The sequence below is a fragment of the Uncinocarpus reesii genome, genomic scaffold (assembly GCF_000003515.1).
Source record: "Uncinocarpus reesii 1704 scaffold_1 genomic scaffold, whole genome shotgun sequence".
Lineage (NCBI taxonomy): Eukaryota > Fungi > Ascomycota > Eurotiomycetes > Onygenales > Onygenaceae > Uncinocarpus > Uncinocarpus reesii.
In genome coordinates this window covers 4,546,412-4,563,306 of record NW_003052500.1, presented here as the reverse complement: position 1 = coordinate 4,563,306, position 16,895 = coordinate 4,546,412, and the positions used below count along the sequence as shown (strand labels likewise).

General features: G+C 48.6%; 6 protein-coding genes across 6 annotated transcripts; 5 read left to right on the top strand and 1 right to left on the bottom strand.

Moving 5' to 3' along the window:
- Positions 1-781: 781 nt before the first annotated feature.
- UREG_01755 (uncharacterized protein) lies at positions 782-3,293 on the top strand (the record flags this gene model as incomplete). The annotated part of the gene is made up of 2 exons (XM_002542193.1): positions 782-1,588; positions 1,644-3,293. 2 exons carry the CDS (start codon positions 782-784, stop codon positions 3,291-3,293), a joined length of 2,457 nt encoding a protein of 818 aa, XP_002542239.1.
- Positions 3,294-4,558: 1,265 nt separating this feature from the next.
- On the top strand, positions 4,559-5,643 carry UREG_01754 (uncharacterized protein; the record flags this gene model as incomplete). Its single annotated transcript, XM_002542192.1, has 2 exons — positions 4,559-5,088; positions 5,157-5,643. 2 exons carry the CDS (start codon positions 4,559-4,561, stop codon positions 5,641-5,643), a joined length of 1,017 nt encoding a protein of 338 aa, XP_002542238.1.
- Positions 5,644-6,119: 476 nt separating this feature from the next.
- UREG_01753 (uncharacterized protein) lies at positions 6,120-7,924 on the bottom strand (the record flags this gene model as incomplete). Its single annotated transcript, XM_002542191.1, has 2 exons — positions 6,120-6,884; positions 6,938-7,924. The coding sequence occupies 2 exons, from the start codon at positions 7,922-7,924 to the stop codon at positions 6,120-6,122; spliced, it is 1,752 nt and encodes a 583-aa protein (XP_002542237.1).
- Positions 7,925-8,686: 762 nt separating this feature from the next.
- Positions 8,687-9,261, top strand: UREG_01752 (RNA-binding protein 8A; the record flags this gene model as incomplete). The annotated part of the gene is made up of 2 exons (XM_002542190.1): positions 8,687-8,926; positions 9,031-9,261. The coding sequence occupies 2 exons, from the start codon at positions 8,687-8,689 to the stop codon at positions 9,259-9,261; spliced, it is 471 nt and encodes a 156-aa protein (XP_002542236.1).
- An 861-nt stretch (positions 9,262-10,122) lies between these two features.
- On the top strand, positions 10,123-12,066 carry UREG_01751 (uncharacterized protein; the record flags this gene model as incomplete). Its single annotated transcript, XM_002542189.1, has 1 exon — positions 10,123-12,066. One exon carries the CDS (start codon positions 10,123-10,125, stop codon positions 12,064-12,066), a length of 1,944 nt encoding a protein of 647 aa, XP_002542235.1.
- Positions 12,067-14,352: 2,286 nt separating this feature from the next.
- Positions 14,353-14,547, top strand: UREG_01750 (uncharacterized protein; the record flags this gene model as incomplete). Its single annotated transcript, XM_002542188.1, has 1 exon — positions 14,353-14,547. One exon carries the CDS (start codon positions 14,353-14,355, stop codon positions 14,545-14,547), a length of 195 nt encoding a protein of 64 aa, XP_002542234.1.
- Positions 14,548-16,895: the final 2,348 nt, after the last annotated feature.

Genomic DNA, 16,895 nt, shown 5'->3' with positions numbered 1-16,895 from the left:
CATCCCATGGGTACCAGAACAGCTTGGAGACCAATGGTAGAAACAGCGGTTATCAGTTTCAGGCTCCGGCGCAAACTCCCACAACCCCGGCTATGAGAGCACCAAACGGTCCAAATATCGGAATGACCAGCCAGCCAGGTCTCACACCACCTCAAAATCGAAGCCAACCGCAAATAGGCACTCAGCCTAACCGCACGCCTGAAGGCAATCATGACCTTTCCAGTCCTAGTCCGTTTGGGGATGGAATGTTGAGACGCCGCTAGAGAGATTTGAGGGTACTTTCATTGGAAATTTTTTCGTCAATATGCAGCAGATAGAGAATTCAATTTTTTGATCGTTGAAGCCCCTTGTTTCCGGCTTTGTCGGGATGGGCGTTCGAGCCGTGGCGTATCTTTTGGTTCCTTCATCTGTGTATATCTATTCAAGTTGCTCCTTGATATCAGTGGCGTTTGAGAAGATGGTTGTTGAGGAGCAGCTATGCAGTCCTGATGATGATATCTCCTTCAATATAACATGTTCTTTAAGTTCCAACGAAGCTGGTCTTATTAGTGAAGAGTTGCAAAGTAATGAGTTGAGATGGTCGGTGGTGAAGATCTTGGCGATGCAGCCGTTGCCTTGCCGACGAGACCGCTTTCCGGGATTCGGCAGAATCGCAACGTCGTTTTGGTGGCGAGGGAGCAGGCCATCTTTTTCACGAACCCGATGCTGGCGCTTGGGGAGAGGTAATGGGTTGTGCCATCGTCTGGCTTGGTTATCCGTTGCTGGCCCTGTGATATCGATAATGTCCTTTTTAAACAGCTCCCGCCGCCGAACCCGATCGCCGTCGCCAGGCCAGATATTCGCGCCGTCCGCAACCCCCATCGTTATTGATTCATCCCCTTCGGTGCCTTCCGCATCGTCGATTTTAGATTCTCTTCTGGGGGAGTTTTCGGAGGCTAGAGATCCATACACTGTTGAAGCAGGGCCTACGGGGCGTTCCTCAGATCACTTGTTTAGTTCTCCTGGCGTTTTAACTCAAAGCCCAGGCAGGGAAAATGTGCCGCCGAGGCCATCGGAGAGAACCAAGGATGCACACGGGAAAGACAGATTCTTGGTTAGCACAGAGAGAAACGGGAGGTCGCCCTTTCGCGGGAACCCGTACCGGTCGGCGGAAATCCATTCACCCAAAGGACGGTTAAAGGCGCCTACGAAAGAGGGCGGCACCCGGAAGACCAAGAAATTCAGTAGCTCCAACAGGACGTTAACCGGTCGAAGCACGAAATTTCTGGCCAAGACGGCTTCAAAACCAACGCAGTCGTCGAAGGTCCCAAGCGAAATTCCAGCGGCTAAACTAGATAGCTTGCAATGGGAGGATGGAGAACTACGATTGGAACTCGCAACTACAAGGAGAGGTAGCTGGACACCGATAAAGGATACATCGATAGATATTGTTGATCCAACTCGGAACTTATCACCGTCGAATGTATCTGCGGCGGGAAGCCAAAAGTTTAGCTCAATGTTATCCGACTATGGCTTCACAAAAGGCTCAACATTAACCATGGAAAATGAATTACGAAGAGAAGTACCGACGACAAAAAGGCGGTTGGAGGTAAGATAACAGTGGTCTTCAATATACGCTGCTAGAGGTTGCTAACGGCTTCTAGCTCCTCCAAGGAACAGCCAATGACATCTTTTCGGAGGGAGATTTTAGCAGACCGCCGGAGAAGAGCGTTGTGAATCCAAACGGTACACATAGTAGGCGCTCTCGCAAAACTACATCTACCACGATTACATCCCTCTCTACTGCTCAATACGGACATCAGGATTCCCGCCAAATGTCGAATCTTGCTGATTTCTTCCCATCAGGCGAGGCCGTCGAACGCCCTTCGGGGGCTATTAAAAAATTGAAAACATCAAAATCCGGGACCAAAAAAAAGGGGGTCAAGAAAGCCAAGGAGGCACCTCTATTTAAGGTCGCCTCCATTGAAGATGCTCTCAAATCCTTAGAAGACCAGGTGTGTCTCTTTGGGACATCAAGCCAGTTGGAACGAGTTTCTTCAGATGAAGAACCACAAATGGCGAACTTCAACCTAAATGCGCAGTTTCCCCGAAAAAACTCTCGTCCACAAAAGACCAGATCTCCATGTTCAAATCCCAAAACTTCGAAAAGCCTCTGGTATGCTAGTTCGAGAGGATATGATGATATCGAGTTCGTGGACATGATTGATTCAAGCAACCCGAAAACCCTCGAGTCTGTTGAAGCCTCCACGTTTGTGACGCCTATTGATAGTAGCCCGATGCATAGCCAGGTAGCTAGTCAAATGGTTTTTGAAAACCCATGTGACGTGTCTCATGTCCTGACTAAAATTCCACAAACCGGACCAAAAGACCCCATAGAAAATCCAGTCTGTCCGGAAATTCAGATTCGTCACTCGGGGAATGTCAAGACGCAAAGTACCTCTGGGCAGTCGATACCTAGTTTTCGGGGGCTTACCACAGCGCAGCTAGCTCAAAAGGTAGCTTCATTTGGATTCAAGCCATTAAGAAGCCGGGAAAAGATGATCTCGTTATTGGAAAAGTGCTGGGAAAGTCAGCAGCAAACTCACATTCCAGCTATGTTGCCAGCGAGCCACACGGCGCTGCCTGATTCTGTCACTAGGGCAGAGCAGATGAGCAAACGTGATACTATCAAGAGCCGGGATATACGCGCAAGCAAATCAAGATCAAACTCGAATCATATTCCGGGGCTAGTTTCATCCACATCTCAAAATACAGGATATGCGGCCAAGAGCCCTGACTGCATTCGAGGGAGCTCTAAATCCAATGACATTGGTACTACTCAGGGGTCGCCGCTGTTAACAACCCAGTCTGTTATTGTGATTCCGGACAGTGATGACAGCGACAATGACAACAATCCTACCGGAGGAGCATATAGTTACCCTTCACTCGCCAGCAATACTCCTTCGTCGTCTACCCGAACGATGGCGTCGGAAAGCCTCCTGTCTGTACGAACTCGGTATGAAGCCAATGTTGGGGAGGAACAGGGTAGCAATGATATCAACCAACAAATCACCAAAGCAATCAGAGCACAACCACGACTAGTCGCTATTAATGGAGTCAAGCGACCAACATGGCTCGAAAAGATCCTAATGTATGACCCCATTGTGTTGGACGACTTGACTGTTTGGTTAAACACTGAAGGGCTAGATCAAATTGGAGAAGATAGCGAAGTAAGTGGAACCACTGTGAGGGAATGGTGTGAGAGCAAGGGTATATGCTGTACTTGGAAAAAGAAACGCCATGTTGCGCCGTGATCTATAGCAATTCTTGGAGTAGTGTTCCCTTTTAGATAGCATTGGGGAGGATCTTGGTGTTGCCCATGACTTTTGTGTGATTTTGACTACGGATATTTTATGAATAATGACAATACTTGACGACTCGAAGTTCTAGCCAGGCCATTTTATACTAACTCAATCATGTCGCACCCCTTAGGGCTATCGCGCCCATGAGAAGCATTTCGATCTCTTTCCTCACTACGGCTCTTGCTTCGCTATCACCCTTCCCTTGCTCAATTTCGTCAAGTCTTTTGAAGGTCTCGGCCCCAACAGAGCCGAGTTTGTACACCTTTCTTATCCTTGCCTTATCGACCATAGATGCTAAGGATTTTTCTGTGAACGGGCAAGGTATAGCTTTGATGTTTTGCTCCAAGTGTTTAGATACACTGGAGTGAGTAGTCTCTGGCGATGTAGAAACCTTGACCACGAGAAGGTTCTTTGTAGATTCTGATATGCCAAATCTACGGAATGAATCGGCGATCTTTTCTTAGAGCATCAGCATCGCGCTAAATACGTTTGCACTTGCGTATAGACATGTTCGTAAAAAGTAAAGGGTTATTCCGTACATTATTGTTCCCGCTAAGGGCAAATACGATCTCCGAATGGACATTTTTCGATTTCAGACGATTATTGGCATAATCCCGAACAGCTCTGAAAACGGCTGCTAGAAGATGATTGCGGGAGAAGATCTACCGCTGGAGCAGTTAGATGTAGACCTCCGCAACGCGTGGACGATATCCACCCAGAGGTGTCTACTGTCAAAAACGGGGTTCGTTACCATGCTAGCATCGATAAATGCATATTCGAAGTCTGAGTTTCCAGCTAAAAGCTGCTCCCGAAGAAAAGCCCCATTCGTCAGATCGCAATATAGCGCGATATGGATCGGGAGAGACTCAGGGAGAAAGCTAAGGTGATGGGTCTCGACTAGAGACATTCTCAGAACACGAGTGATCGGGAGACGAAGCTGTTGGAGCCCGCTGCGACTGCTTTTCGAAGTGAAAGCTAAGTCGTAGACGCAATAACGACCTGCACTGATATTGGCGCTGATCCCATCTGATAAGGCGATTATGTCATCACAGGCATCACGTGGGCTAAGCCTGCACTTCTGGAAGATTCAGCATGCCGAACCAATTACTAAGCCGTTAACGTCATCCCCCTTCTGCTGCTTTTTGCCCGCCGCGACTTCAAATCTTTCTCCAACTCTACAACTGCAATATCAAACCCTCGAGAATATCGTCGCAAACATGGCTTTCGTTCTGCGGCGGCCTTTCGCCGTGTCGACGGCCTTTCGACAAATTTCAAAACCGACCAACACTGGATTGCGCTTCATCCACAATGCCCCAAAGCAAGCTCCCAAAACTCCCTCCACCCCATTCATTTCGTCCTCCTTCGCCAATGCCCGGCAAAATTTCAGAGATACTTTCCGCCGGACGTATATGCAGCAACAATACAAAGCGGCAGACAGAGGAAACTTGACGCAAAAGCTCCTTTACGGTGCTGCCATCGTGGGCGGAAGTATTGTGGCGACAAATCTGATATTCAACCGTGAAACGCGAGAAGATGGTGGCATGGCTCCCTATGAACGGAGTTACTTGAACGATACGTTTATGCACACTGGTTTGGGTATCGGCATTATTGGTATCGCTGCCCGCGCGTTACATACGAGCGGATTTTCGTATCGGATCATGGCCGCAAACCCATTTCTGGTGGTTGGCCTGAGTTTAGCGGTCAGCATTGGAACAATGTACGGCACCTATTATACCAAACCTGAAAAGTAAGTTTTGTTCTACCGTTTTTCCCCGATGCGAAAGAGCTCAAGTAAACTAATTCGTGGATAATCAGCTACATCCAAAAATATGGCCTCTGGACTGCTTTCAACGTCGCTCAAGCCGCCGTCATCGCTCCACTGATGTTCCTGCATCCCGCTATCCTTGCCCGTGCTGGTCTATATACCGTCGGTATGATGGGATCGATCGCCTTTGTCGGCGCCACTGCCAAGCAGGAGAAATATCTCTACCTCGGCGGCCCGCTACTTGCTGGCGTCTGTGTCGTTGCTCTCTCCGGCCTCGCTCCACTAGTTCTTCCGGCTACAGCGACCCGAACGCTCATGTGGTCTGAACGTCTCTGGCTCTATGGTGGTCTCGCTGTATTCGGTGGTTTCACACTCTACGATATCCAAAAGATTCTGTACCACGCCCGCATGGCGGAACGTGGACTCGTGAGAAGAGATATCGTCAACGAGAGCATCAGTCTTGAGCTGGATTTCTTGAACATCTTCGTGCGGATGGTCCAGATTTTAGCAATGAGAGGAGGCAACAATAGAAGATAAGAAATTCCAACTCCAGAAGGTGGGAGATTCTGTATTATATTTTTTTCGATTTCTCGTTTTTCGGTTTTTCATTTTTGCGGGAGAGAAACTTATTTTTTGAAAGTCTTGACGTCCAAAGAACAGTTACACGCGAAGATCGCTAGATTTCCACAATTCTCCCTGCTTTGAATGCACTACCACCACAATGTGGTAAATAAGACGAATCGTGACTTTGAAAGGCTGGATTAGGAATTGATGAATCTCCGCTCAGTATATCCCGATTTTGAGTCAACTCTTTAAATTAAATTCCTTCGAATACCCTGCCTCATGGCATATCCAACAATCAAGGCACATGGAAACTTTCAATGTAAATGAAGTGCTTAAACCAAAATATGTATTTAATAATACTACAAGTTCCATATTCGTCCCAACCACGGGGATAAAGGCTTTTTCGAGGATGACAACCCGGCAACAGAAATACATTTCTGCGGCCTTATTCACAGCTCAAAATGGAGCGTCACCAATGAAGATACTAACACCGGCATTGGCCATCCACTCCATGTCTTTCCAGATCCGGAGATTTTCGGCCGCTTTTTCTTCTTGGAATTCTTCGCCTTTGCCCTATGCACTGGCCTGGATCCTTCCCGGCCTGGCCGCCTCCCCCATTTTGGGTTGACCGGGATTTCGTTTGTCCAGTGGGTTTTATCAATATTTGACTTCCCTTCCCCTTTCTTTTTCGAACCACTAATAGGCCAGTCTCCAAATCCACACAGGCCGCTTCCCCCCATCTGATTTGCAGGGAAGAATATCTTAGGCAGGCCGTTGTACACCGTAACTCGGAGAGCACCCCAATCATCAAGAGTGTGATTTCGGCAAGTAGTAATTTCAGTAAATTCCAGGTGTTGATGTCCACATCTTGGGATTTTGATGCTACGGCTTGCTCCGTCTTCGCCATGCCGCGAGTAAACAACGATTATATGACGCCCATCATGCCCTTTACGGAATGCGGAAATGCCATTCTCGTTAGATAGCGGATACAGTGGATGTTCAAGATAATCGCGGTCTACACGAATAGCCTGTCGACGTATTTGGTTGACTGAAGCTGTGAAGTTATAAAGTGGGGATCGAGTATTATATTTTGACAGCCATAGCGCTTCACGGTTTTCTGGGACTCCGTCACCAGAAAAATGCTGTTCCTGGCCTTGATAGTACATTGGAATTCCGTCTGAGAGAATGGTAAAAGCAATCACATTTTTGGCAAGCTAGGGAAGTCGGTCAGTATGGTTGGGTTGATTCTTGCTTCCACAGCACTTACTGAGAGCTCCTTTTTAAAGGATGGAAATCTAGGCAGATCATGGTTCTCCGAGAAAGCAGCGAGAACAAAAGTATCCTTGCAGACAACCGTCACTTTCTCTACGGCTTCGACAAGCACAGACATGTTCCCTTTGCTGAAGGCCTCAATCATCGCGTAGTAAACAGGGTAGTTTAGCAGACTTGGAAGATAATTTTGATACTCGCAAATAATCTTCGGGTTCTTTTCATAAACCTCCCCTATAGCAAATACGCCCGACGCTTTCACAACATTCCTCAAGTAGTCGGTATCCACGTGTTTCGCCGCATCTATTCGCAAACCATCCACCGAATAGTTGGAGATTAGACCCCTCACCCATGCAGCCATCATTTGCGTGACTTTGGCATCTTCTGTGTTGAGATCGGGAAGTGGTACGAGTTTGTCACCTGTCCAGCATTTTTGCGCCATTTCATAATCATCGTAATTCGTAATCTTGCAGTAGGGATGGAAATACTTCTGATCATTGAAAGGGACGAACGTTGAATAGTCGACATCTTTAGCCGGGTTGCTGCCATTCGTGATATATGCCATGTTGTTGATAACAACGTCAACCATCAAATACATCCCTCGATCGTGAACAGCCTTGCTCAAATCGAGAAGATCCCGACGCGTTCCAAAATTATGATTCAGCTCATACAGATTTTGCGGCCAGTAGCCGTGGTACGCATCTCCATAGCGAACCGTGCCGTTGACATTCTTTGTAATGGGGGATATCATAATGGCGTCAAACCCCATCCCCTGGATATAGTCCAGATGATCCGTGATTCCTTTCCATGTTCCACCGCAGGTTATACCGTCTTCTGCGTTGCATGGTGCTGTTGTGGATCCATCCGTCCGGGCAAATCGATCTGTGAGAATCTGGTATACCGATCTGGGTTTCCAATCGTCCGCGTTGCCCGCAAACACGAAATCACCCCCTAAGAGGTAGAGAAGTGCAGCCCGGAGCAGCATCGATTTTAGGATTGATTAAATATACACTAGCAAAATGCTAGTCCGCATAGATAGAAGTAAATCATAAATCATGCATTCAGTAGGAGGTAGTAATAGGGTGCAGTGTGAGAGTAAAGCATTTCCAGAGAGGGCGCACACTCTGTAATATATTTAGTCTGCACGCCAACCCTAGAATATCCAACGTCAAGGAAGCGGCATTTGAAGAAGCACATCGAAGGCAGGAGATAGCGGCTTCACGGTACCGGAAATTGGTCGATGGCCGTTTCCTTCCACTCCGACGATTGAGCAGCAATTCGATCCATCGTAAGCCCGTGCACAAGAGATTACTGAATTTGTGCGCTGGGCGTCAACGATGCCATATATTCCTTTGATACAACGAGGATTAACTTTGAAGGAGCAATACGGATGTAGCATGCAGCTACTAGCACTCCAAGCACCTCCCGCTTTCACATGCGAATGTCGATTTATAGCATGTAAGAATAAGCCGTAGCATATGCTCGACATATCGAAAAACGCGCGCAGAAAACGCCGACGTTCCCAGGAGTCACTGAGTCAGGACTCAAGAGGAAGTCGAGGAACTACCCGGTTTACTAAGCAGCTGCCAAGGACTGGAGCTGGGGAGGCTAAGCCTATTGGGGATTGGGTGACTTCTTGCGGCCTGCCTCAATCTGAAAGCTCCAGCGCAGCTCGACACCATTGATTATCCGCTCTACCTGATATACGCTTATTTAGCGGCTTTGACTCTTTCGCTGTTTACTCAGAATGTCATCTGAAATGGATATTGATCAACCCGCATCGGACGATCGCGGCTCTTCCTTCACAGGCAAAGACATACGAACTCGGGCAGGAGCGGTGGCTGTCCGAAGCATCGAAGGATGGATTGTCCTAGCAACCAACATCCACGAGGAGGCTACAGAGGAGGATGTCACAGACCTATTTGCCGACTATGGCGAAATCAAGAATTTCAACTTGAACTTGGATCGGAGGACGGGTTATGTCAAGGTGGGGTTGTTCGCTGCGTCCATTTAGCTCGCATTCCTGTGGAAATCTGAGCGGAAAGATGACTTGTTTTTGATATATCAATCTGACACCGGGCTGCACAACAGGGCTACGCATTAATAGAATATACGACGCTCCCCGAGGCGGAGGCTGCGATAAAAGCTCTCAATGGCGCGAAACTACTTGATCAGACCCTAGACGTTGATTTTGCGTTTGTTCGACCCCCACCAGCCAATAAAGGCAAATGGGCCGGTGGAAATGGAAATCGTGGTCGTGGAAATCGAGGCAGAAGTCGAAGCCGAGAACGAACCCGCAGCCCAGAGGCAGGGAAAGATTAAATTGTTGCGAAACAATAAAGCTGGGGCACACGGACGAGCGGTCGTATCGAACGGTAATCTCTGGAAACCGGAACTCGAGTTCTATGCTATAAAAAAAAAAAAGGATGAGACCTTTCTCCTTCTAGCTATACCACATTTAGAGTTGCTTGACACCACAGCTGCAATGTGGTTCGCCTTTCCCTTCGTGCTCACGTCAAAAGTGGCAGCTGCAATTCTCAAGAATGTTGGTGAGGAACCCGTTTAAAGCCGACGACGTCTCTTCGTGCGATTGAGCATCTCATCGCGCCGCCGCGTTGGACGGGGAGACGAGTCGGCGCTTGATGAATCAAATGACTAGGTATGTAAGCAACAACTGGCTCGAGCTTCAATCGCTAACGGCTACTTACAGATACCTACAATTTCAAAACCAATAAAATTGCAATACACACTCGTTCCTTTGGTATATCAGTTTCTTGAGCCCAAAAGGGCCACGCATATGTGAAGTGTAATACAATGCACCGCTGGTAGTGGGATAGCCGAAATGTGCCCTGTCGCCTTTCCATCAACTCGAAGCCAGTAGTAAATCATTGACTGCAAGCAATATCAGAAGGGAACCGCTATTCCCTCTGCTTATGTAATCAAGCCGGGAGCACGGAGTACCACCTTCCAAGCCATTCCCCGCAGTAAGGATGATGCGACAAAGCGACGGCAGGGAGGGAATTCCGTCGTTCTTTTCTTCGCATCCGAGGCGGGACCAGGGAAAGAGGCTGCGAGTCTTATATACCGCTGCACATGGCCCTCTGCCTTCTTCCTTTTCGATGACTTGGATACCGTCAGGCGTGAGCATACAAGACGCCTGCGAGTCGTCATCACTGAGACATGATGGCCCGCTTGTCGATACTCCTGCCTCCATGGAAAGGCATTCTTTCGTTTCTTCTCTGGGCTACGGTCCCACTCACCATCTTTTTTTGCGGGAACACAACATTAGCAAAGCCGTTGGACAATGTCTTTGTGGGCCAGAAAATAAATGTGTTGATGGAAAGTCAGCAACTCCCTTTGGGTGGACAGCCATTCACCAATCCGCTGAGCGGTCTGATTTCAAACGGCGGACCCCAGAAACCCCTCCCGGGTGATCCCAGCCCTGTCAAAGGTACCTTGAAATGGATGCTCGATGCCATCAGTGTCATGCAGTCGAATTATTTCGTTATATGGCAAGCGAAATGGCCATCGGCTAATGACTGGACCGCCGCTGTCATGGGAACGCAGGTTTCTGCAACACTTTCGGCACTCTCCTCAACCTTAGACCTGATTCTCCGTCATTCGCCTCCATCCACAGCTGCGGGCGGCTGTGACAATCCTGATTCGCAGCCTCGTGATGCATTGGCATACGATAATCTTATAGATTATTACTTTCAACAAACCGCCACATTCTGGTATGGCGAGGACTTCTTCGGACTACGGCTACAGGCTTATGACGATATGCTCTGGGTGGTGCTTGAATGGCTGGAAAGTATCAAATTCCAGGACTTGCATTCAGAGCTTCACTATTCGTCGTACTCCAAAACCAAAGACACCCTGCTTAAATTTTGGCATGGGAGCCAGTTCGGAGTTCCAGCCGCGCATAGATCTCGTGTCTTTTACGAGCTTGCTTCGAAAGGATGGGACACCAGCCTTTGCGCTGGCGGAATGGTCTGGAGTCCATGGCTGTCACCGTACAAGAATGCAATCACCAATGAACTCTTCATTTCCGCGAGCATTGGGATGTACCTTTACTTCCCTGGCGATATTATCAGTGACCCCATGTCGACCAAAACGACCTCTGGTGATGATTGGGTATCCGTTCCGCGCAACCCCGTCCATCTCGAAGCTGCCATCACTGCATATAACTGGTTTAAAGACTCGAATATGATTGGGCGAAATGGGTTGTATGCGGATGGATTCCACATTCGTGGTTGGAGCGAGCACGATCCCGGCACCGGCAACTGTGATGTTTTGAATACTATGCTCTATACCTATAACCAAGGGGTCATTCTTAGTGGACTGAGAGGCCTTTGGCTCGCCACTGGATCCATTGCCTACTTGGATGATGGTCACGAGCTTATCGGTAAAGTTATGAAGTCAACTGGTTGGCCTGATAGACACGACTCTGAATGGCAAGGGCTAGGAAGAGGAGGTGTCCTCGAAGATGCGTGTGATAGTTCAGGCACTTGCAGCCAGGATAGCCAGACCTTCAAGGGCATATTCTTCTTGCATTTCGCCGAATTCTGTCGTCCGTTGAGGCCGCAGGAAGAACGCATGCTTGATGACTTCTTGTCTCGTGACCCTAACAAACCAAAGAGTGCCAAAGATTGGGAAAGTGACTTTGACCTGCATCAAAGAAAGTGTGCTGCTTATCGGGACTGGATTGAACATAATGCCAACGCTGCATACATGACCAAGGATGACGATGGCAAGTTTGGATCCTGGTGGGGTAGGAGGTATCCTGATGGCAACCTCAATCCTACAGAGACGTCCATACTCCCATATGATGCGGTTGATCACCTAAATTCCAACGTCACGAAAAGCGAATTTGGATTTCTGCAGCGACAAAGCTCAGCAGCTGGTGCAGCTGGGTCTCCTGGAGTTAGCACGCAGCATTCCCTACACAAACACAAGACGAGGCAAGCCAACGAGCCCATAATGCTTGTGAATGCGGAGAAGCATGATGTGAATGATCGTGGCCGCGGTCGAACAGTCGAGACCCAAGCTGGAGCAATGGCTGTGTTCAGAGCTTTGTACCAGTGGGAAACATCGCCTACCCTCTCGTTAAGGGATTCTAGCGCTTAAAGAGAGGCTCGTGCCTTGTTGTTTTGCTTTGTAGAATATGGAGTTTGATGGTGTTGTTCTGATTGGAGACTGGAGTTGGTTTTGCCTTATTATTACATACCTGCTTGATGATTATATGAAGTGTGGTGGTCCACAATACTGTTTGCATTGGCCCTGGAGCTGAAATATTGCTCATTTTGTGTACCTGGGCACCTGAAAGGTCCATTTAGACGCTGTGAGCAGTTCTTGTAGTATGGCGTTCGCTGTAAAGGTAGCTTCTACCGAGTAATACATTGGAGATCAATGAGTGGCAGCCTCTTCCCGGGAGAGGCCCATGATGTAACCCCAGAAATGTCAGAATGAGACTGTTACCTTCAGCAAATGTTAAGACCGTTCCCTGGCCGTTGGACTCCTAACACCAGGGAATTTGGTTGACTTGAGCTCAATTGATCGGGGATGCTCTGGCACCCATAAAGAGAAGCGTTTAGCTCTCATCCCCATTTTGGTTTTCGCTCACGGAGTATACAATAAAAGCTAGGGAGGAAAATATGTGTGTTACAGACTGGTGAGGGAAGGCCCTGGTAACCAAATCACATAGGGAAAGAATAGGCTACTGCCAGAGAGACTGACCAGGATGCTAGCAATCACTCTCGTTGAGTAATAGCATCACACAAAGGTTGCTTGACTGGCTATAAAAGAAATAGCCCTTTATGGTAAAGTAGTTATACCCTGTCCATCTGGCATTCGACAGTCTACCAACCGCCTCTGATCTATATTGTCGCTACAACGGCAGAGGCCTCAATGGCAGCTCTTACCTACAGATCTGTCAGTCTTAATATTGGAGCTCGCCTTCTAGGAGTAAGTGCCCCTGGAAGCTTCGAGTATAGCCTACCAAACGGTCAATTGGAGGGTAGATCAAACCCCATTTCACTGTCTCGGTGTGCGAAAAAAAAAAAAATAATAATAATAAAGAGAGCGTAGGAATCTCCATCAACAAGATATGCCTTGTTTAATAGGGTTAATAGGAACAGTATGGTTCGATAGGATCCCCGGAAATTCATGGGAGACCATCCAGTCCTGGCCCAGATCGGATCGGTTATCATTTTTTTCTCGCAGACTTCAAGCCTGCAAAGTGCAGCCCAGTTGCCAACATTCCAAATCCCCAAGATTGAAAAAGGCCTCCATTTGGCCCAGATCGAAACATATGCAATTTCGAAAATGCTCAAAGTGTTCGGTTATTTGCTCAAGCAGTGCAGCAAATAGTTGGAGCAAGGCAGGGGTTTCCCAAGGCTCCAACGATCTTGGCGTTCAGAAACAAATCTCGTTATTCCCATGTATGCGAGGACGGAGGATATACACCAGGAGTGAGATGCCAAAGAAGGCCTGGCAAACTGACCCCAAGAGCGTTGATGGAGAAATGAAAGCTGCATGTCGTGGACTCTAGGTGTCCGTAATTGAAAGCTATGCTTCACTCATTCCAACCTGGGTTTCCGAGTTGATGCAATGAGGTTTGATTTTTAAGCTTGAACAAAGTGTGCATAGTGCAGATGCATAATCTCCAAAGGAAGAAAAGGAGAGGACCAACATATGCATTGGGCCTGCAGCCGGGGTTCGTTTTGGTTTGAATTCTCCTATTAAATATGGAGGAACCGAAATGAGCCTTTTCGAGACCCGGGAACCTCGTGGGTCCTGCATTCGCCAATGCTGCTGTTGGAGAAAGGATCATTGGTTCTGTCGTTCCTGCGGGCGTGTTCCTCTGCTCAGCGTCCATAAGTAGAAGTTTCGAGTCCGGGGGAAGAACGAAATACCAGCTTCATCCAAGAAATAACTGCATGAGCTAAGATAGTACGGTGTTCAGTTGTTGATTTATTCGTCAATCCAGCATGTAAGGCGAGCTCACCGCTCCCAAGATGTCTCGAAATCCGGTAATAATAATGGATTTATACAAAGTGAGGATTACAGGGATCATCTCCAGATATTCCGGGGCAAAGAAGTCGGATCTTTTCGACATGGGGCGCGGAGTAACATCACAACAGGTCGATGGCTAACGGCCAACGGGCCATCCCGGGATCCACGGAGATTCTGGAATTGTCCCTGTTGCATATCAAAGGCTCTTACTCGAGAACGTTTCGAACGCATCCTCCAGGGATCAATATAGGCACCCTTGGCACAGAGAAGCTCTTTGGGGTTCAGACCAGGTGTGGTCGACTTTTGGGCCGTTTTATGACAAAACGGGAGTCGACTTTGATCTGATTTCCACATTGAGGAAGACAAAGAAAACCGTCCTGTTCATCGAAAGAAGAAAAAATGGACGAGGGCAATGTATGTAAAAGAAGCGGTGGCAAACGGTCATCAAACAGTTTCCGGCTGCGAGGTTCCGAAAGCTACACATGGCGAAGGCCAGTCAACGAACATTCCGCAGACCCGGAAACAACAAACCCCGACCTCTGTTGGGAGAGCGAAAAGAGAGACAAGATTCTGTTTGTTGCTCTCTCCTCGTGAGCCTTGAGTCTTGGGATGTGACTCCGGTCAGCGGCTGGGGAACGATTCGAATTGGAAAAACAGAGAGCAGATTGGCGGATTGAGAACGGGGCCGGGGAAGGGAGATTCCCAGGCCAGCGATTGGGCGAAGCAGCTCGTAAAATGCTTGAAGGTGCGTTTTCCCTCATGCAGGATGGGAAAAGAAATTATACTGGCGTTCATCACTGGTATGCTGAGAGCATGGCAAGGACAAGTATTGGCACGGATTCCAAAGGCTGGCTGGAAGGGAGACAGAGAGGGAAAAAGCAGGTCGGGGTGCACACTGCAGACCGCCTCTGATATTGATGATGCTGTCGGGAGATCAGCCTGAGGATCTCAAACCCCGTTCAACATCGCGGCCGGCCTGGCTGTCCACGTGTTGAGAAGCGGAGCGTCCGGAGTAGTCAACAGCTACTGGAGCTTGGCGACTGTTCATTGAAAGCAATCATATCCGTCTCAGAAAGGCTGGAGGAGGCTGGGAATACTGCTGCCGCCTGTGGGTGAAGGCGAGGAGAGGTAGGTTTCAGGCACGGAGGAGTTACTCTGTACTCCGCAACTCGTTATATATATGATGATGGCACGATGGCTGAATCGCGTCCCTTGTTTACTGGAGGCTGGGAAGAAGTTGATCGAGTTCCATGCTCCAACTTCATCTTTTCTCCCAGAAAAGAGATGTTCCGTCACATTCCCGCAAACAAGAGGGAGGTTAAACAATATCTATTACAGTCGCCCTCGGCACATCCCGCTCTGATATCTCTCATCTCACCTCTTCCACCGACATTTTTTCTTTTCGTATTCCCGGCAGATTCTGAACCGTTGGGTTCCTTGGCAACGTCATGCTGGAGAATCTCCAAACCGATTGACGTGAAGTGATCAGCAACTTGTGACATCAACTGTCGCCAGTCTGTTGCCCCCAAAGCCGGTCAGGACGAGCTGGGGCGCGGCGACTCTTGATTTTTTTTCCCTCATCATGGTTGATTCCCACCTATCAGCGTGGATCGGGGCGTTGTTTTATCTTGTGATTTTCGTTACCCCTGGAAGAACGAAGAAAAAACCTGTCGCCAGCCGCCTTGCGTTGTTCTCGAAGCGGCTTGGAAACCCGGGGCCCCAAACGGACGTTGAAAGAAGAAAAACGCGGAGCTTGCTGCAGCCTGGCATCATGGCATGTTGCAAGTTGCAACGGCCCATCGCATCGAGGGAAGATCGCCGGATTGCGATTCCTCCTCTTCGCGTTCACAAGGGCGGAAGGAAAAAATGTGTAATAACGGGAGTACAATACTTATCCTGGGACGTTCAGTTTGCCGCCGTGTGACGTCGCTCGAACGGAATCGGGAAGAAGCCAACGAGTGAGAATGGAACAGCGTTGTTGTATAGCTGTGTGTGCCGTTTGCCGCCAGCCCGGCAATCTGCTGCTACAGCTTGTTGTCTGTGTTGAACGGCAGACGGCTCCGAAGGTCTAATGCAGACTGATGGCTTCTTACTTTGCCTCTCGGGACAGGGCGACGACGGAAATCTCCACGATCTCTCACGCAGGGGGGAAGACCCGCTATGCTTGGTTTATATTCGATGATCCTCATTTGCATACGTAAAGATAGGAGAAAACCTGGAAAGGAAAAGGCATCATCATCAGTTGCTGAGTCCGATTGGAGTCAGAGGCCATGGCTTTATGGAAAAAAAGGTCAGCGACCTTCGAATTGTCGCCCACACGGCCAGGGATCCCCCTTGCTTGAACACGTCGAAAGTGTGAGAGACACTTTGCAAGGCTTGCCCCGACTGACCGGCTCATGGATTCATTGTTAATAGTTGTTGAGGTCGCACCGCGTCAGACGAGGAAACAGGCACGGTTGGCTCTTGGGCATCCGTGTTCTATTCTTTGATGCGCATGACGATTTCGGATGGCTCCGCTAACTAGTGATTCGTGAGGATGGGGATTGATTTGCCAACCATGGTACACACGGAGGAGAGAGCAGTTCATCTGATGGGCACGGATGAGAAGACCGACGGTGGAAGCGGGCTTTCAATGTCACCTACAGCGTGAAACTCCAGTAGATCTGCGCCGGGATACATACACATTTCATACTAAGCACATCAACTGCAACAAAGAGAAGATGGGGAATTTGTCTGCGGCCTGTCCTCCGTGCCTTTTCCATATTCCCACAGGATTTGCATGATGATCAGCGGCCATCCTCCGCCGACCACTGCAAATTTCCGTCTTCATTCTAGTAATCGAGGATCTCTCTGCGTTTGCCCTCGTTACTCGTAATCAGCATCATGCGCTGTGACATGCAAATCGATTCGACCCCGCCCGCCTGTTTCTGATTGAATTTTTT